The sequence below is a fragment of the Colobus angolensis genome, unplaced genomic scaffold (genome assembly GCF_000951035.1).
Source record: "Colobus angolensis palliatus isolate OR3802 unplaced genomic scaffold, Cang.pa_1.0 Scaffold84, whole genome shotgun sequence".
Lineage (NCBI taxonomy): Eukaryota > Metazoa > Chordata > Mammalia > Primates > Cercopithecidae > Colobus > Colobus angolensis.
This window is the reverse complement of record NW_012122265.1, coordinates 1,108,789-1,110,353: the sequence shown is the minus strand read 5'-3', so window position 1 is coordinate 1,110,353 and position 1,565 is coordinate 1,108,789. Positions and strand designations below refer to the sequence as shown.

The 1,565-nt window shown below is 54.7% G+C and overlaps 1 protein-coding gene across 1 annotated transcript in view; it reads right to left on the bottom strand.

The window, feature by feature from the left end:
• The window catches only part of MUC5AC (mucin 5AC, oligomeric mucus/gel-forming), a 42,588-nt gene that overhangs the window by 12,733 nt on the left and 28,290 nt on the right, over positions 1-1,565 (bottom strand). Inside the window, exon 41 of the mRNA XM_011930145.1 lies at positions 29-1,565. This exon is cut by the window's right edge and continues 1 nt beyond it. Within this exon, the coding sequence (XP_011785535.1) occupies positions 29-1,565 (1,537 nt within the window). The remainder of the gene's footprint in view (positions 1-28) is intronic.

Genomic DNA, 1,565 nt, shown 5'->3' with positions numbered 1-1,565 from the left:
GTAGGAACAGAGCTGGTGCTGGTTGTAGGAGCAGAGGTTGTGCTGGTGGTAGGAACTGGGCTGGGAGTAGTTCCAGGACCAGAGGTTGTGCTGGTAGTAGAGGCAGAGGTTGTGCTGCTTGTAGGTGCAGAGGTTGTTCTGGTTGTAGGAGCAGAAGTTATGCTGGTAGTGGGAACAGGGCTGGGAGTAGTTCCAGGACCAGAGGTTGTGCTGTTTGTAGGAGCAGAGCTGGGGCTGGTGGTAGGAGCCGAGGTTGTGCTGGTGGTAGGAACAGGGCTGGGAGTAGTTCCAGCAACAGAGGTTGTGCTGGTTGTTGAAGCAGAGGTTTTGCTGGTTGTAGGAGCAGAAGTTGTGCTGGTGGTGGGAACAAGGCTGGGAATAGTTCCAGGACTGGAGGTTGTGCTGGTCATAGGAGCAGAGCTGGTGCTGGTTGTAGGAGCAGAGGTTGTGCTGGTGGTAGGAACTGGGCTGGGAGTAGTTTCAGGACCAGAGGTTGTGCTGGTTACAGTGGCTGAGGTTGTGCTGCTTGTAGGGGCAGAGGTTTTTCTGGTTGTAGGGGCAGAGACTGTGCTGGTGGTGGGAACAGGGCTTTGGGTAGTTCCAGGACCAGAAGTTGTGCTGGTTGTAGTAGGTGAGGTTGTTCTGGCTCTAAGGACAGAGATTGTGCTGGTTGTAGTAGCAGAGGTTGTGCTGGTTGGTGGAGCAGTGGTTTTGCTGGTTGGAGGAGCAGAGGTTTTGGTGGTGGTAGGAACAGGACTGGAGGTAGTTTCAGGACCAGAGGTTGTGCTGGTTGTAGAAGCAGAGGTTGTGCTGGTGGTAGGAGCAGAGGTTGTGCTGGTGGTGGGAACAGGGCTGGGAAAAGTTCCAGGACTGGAGGTTGTGCTGGTCGTAGGAACAGAGCTGGTGCTGGTTGTAGGAGCAGAGGTTGTGCTGGTGGTAGGAACTGGGCTGGGAGTAGTTCCAGGACCAGAGGTTGTGCTGGTTGTAGTGGCAGATGTTGTGATGCTTGTAGGAGCAGAGGTTGTGCTGGTGGTGGGAACAGGGCTGGGAGTACTTCCAGGAATAGAGGTTGTGCTGGTTGTAGGAGCAGAACTGGTGCTGGTTGTAGGAGGAGAGCTGGTGCTGGTTCTAGGAGCAGAGGTTGTTCTGGTGGTAGGAACTGGGCTGGGAGTATTTCCAGGACCCGAGGTTGTGCTAGTTGTAGAAACAGAGGTTGTGCTGGTGGTAAGAACAGGGCTGGGAGTCGTTTCAGGACCAGAGGTTGTGCTGGTTGTAGCGGCAGATGTTGTGCTACTTGTAGGGGCAGAGGTTGTTCTGGTTGTAGGAGCAGAGGTTGCGCTGGTGGTGGGAACAGGGCTGGGAGTAGTTCCAGGACTAGAGGTGGTGCTGGTTGTAGGAGCAGAACTGGTACTGGTTGTAGGAGCAGAGCTGGTGGTGCTGGTTGTAGGAGAAAAGGTTGTACTGGTGGTAGGAACAGGGCTGGGAGTCGTTCCAGGACCAGAGGTTGTGCTGGTTGTAGAAGCAGAGGTTTTGCTGGTTGTAGGAGCAGAGGTTGTGCTGGTGGT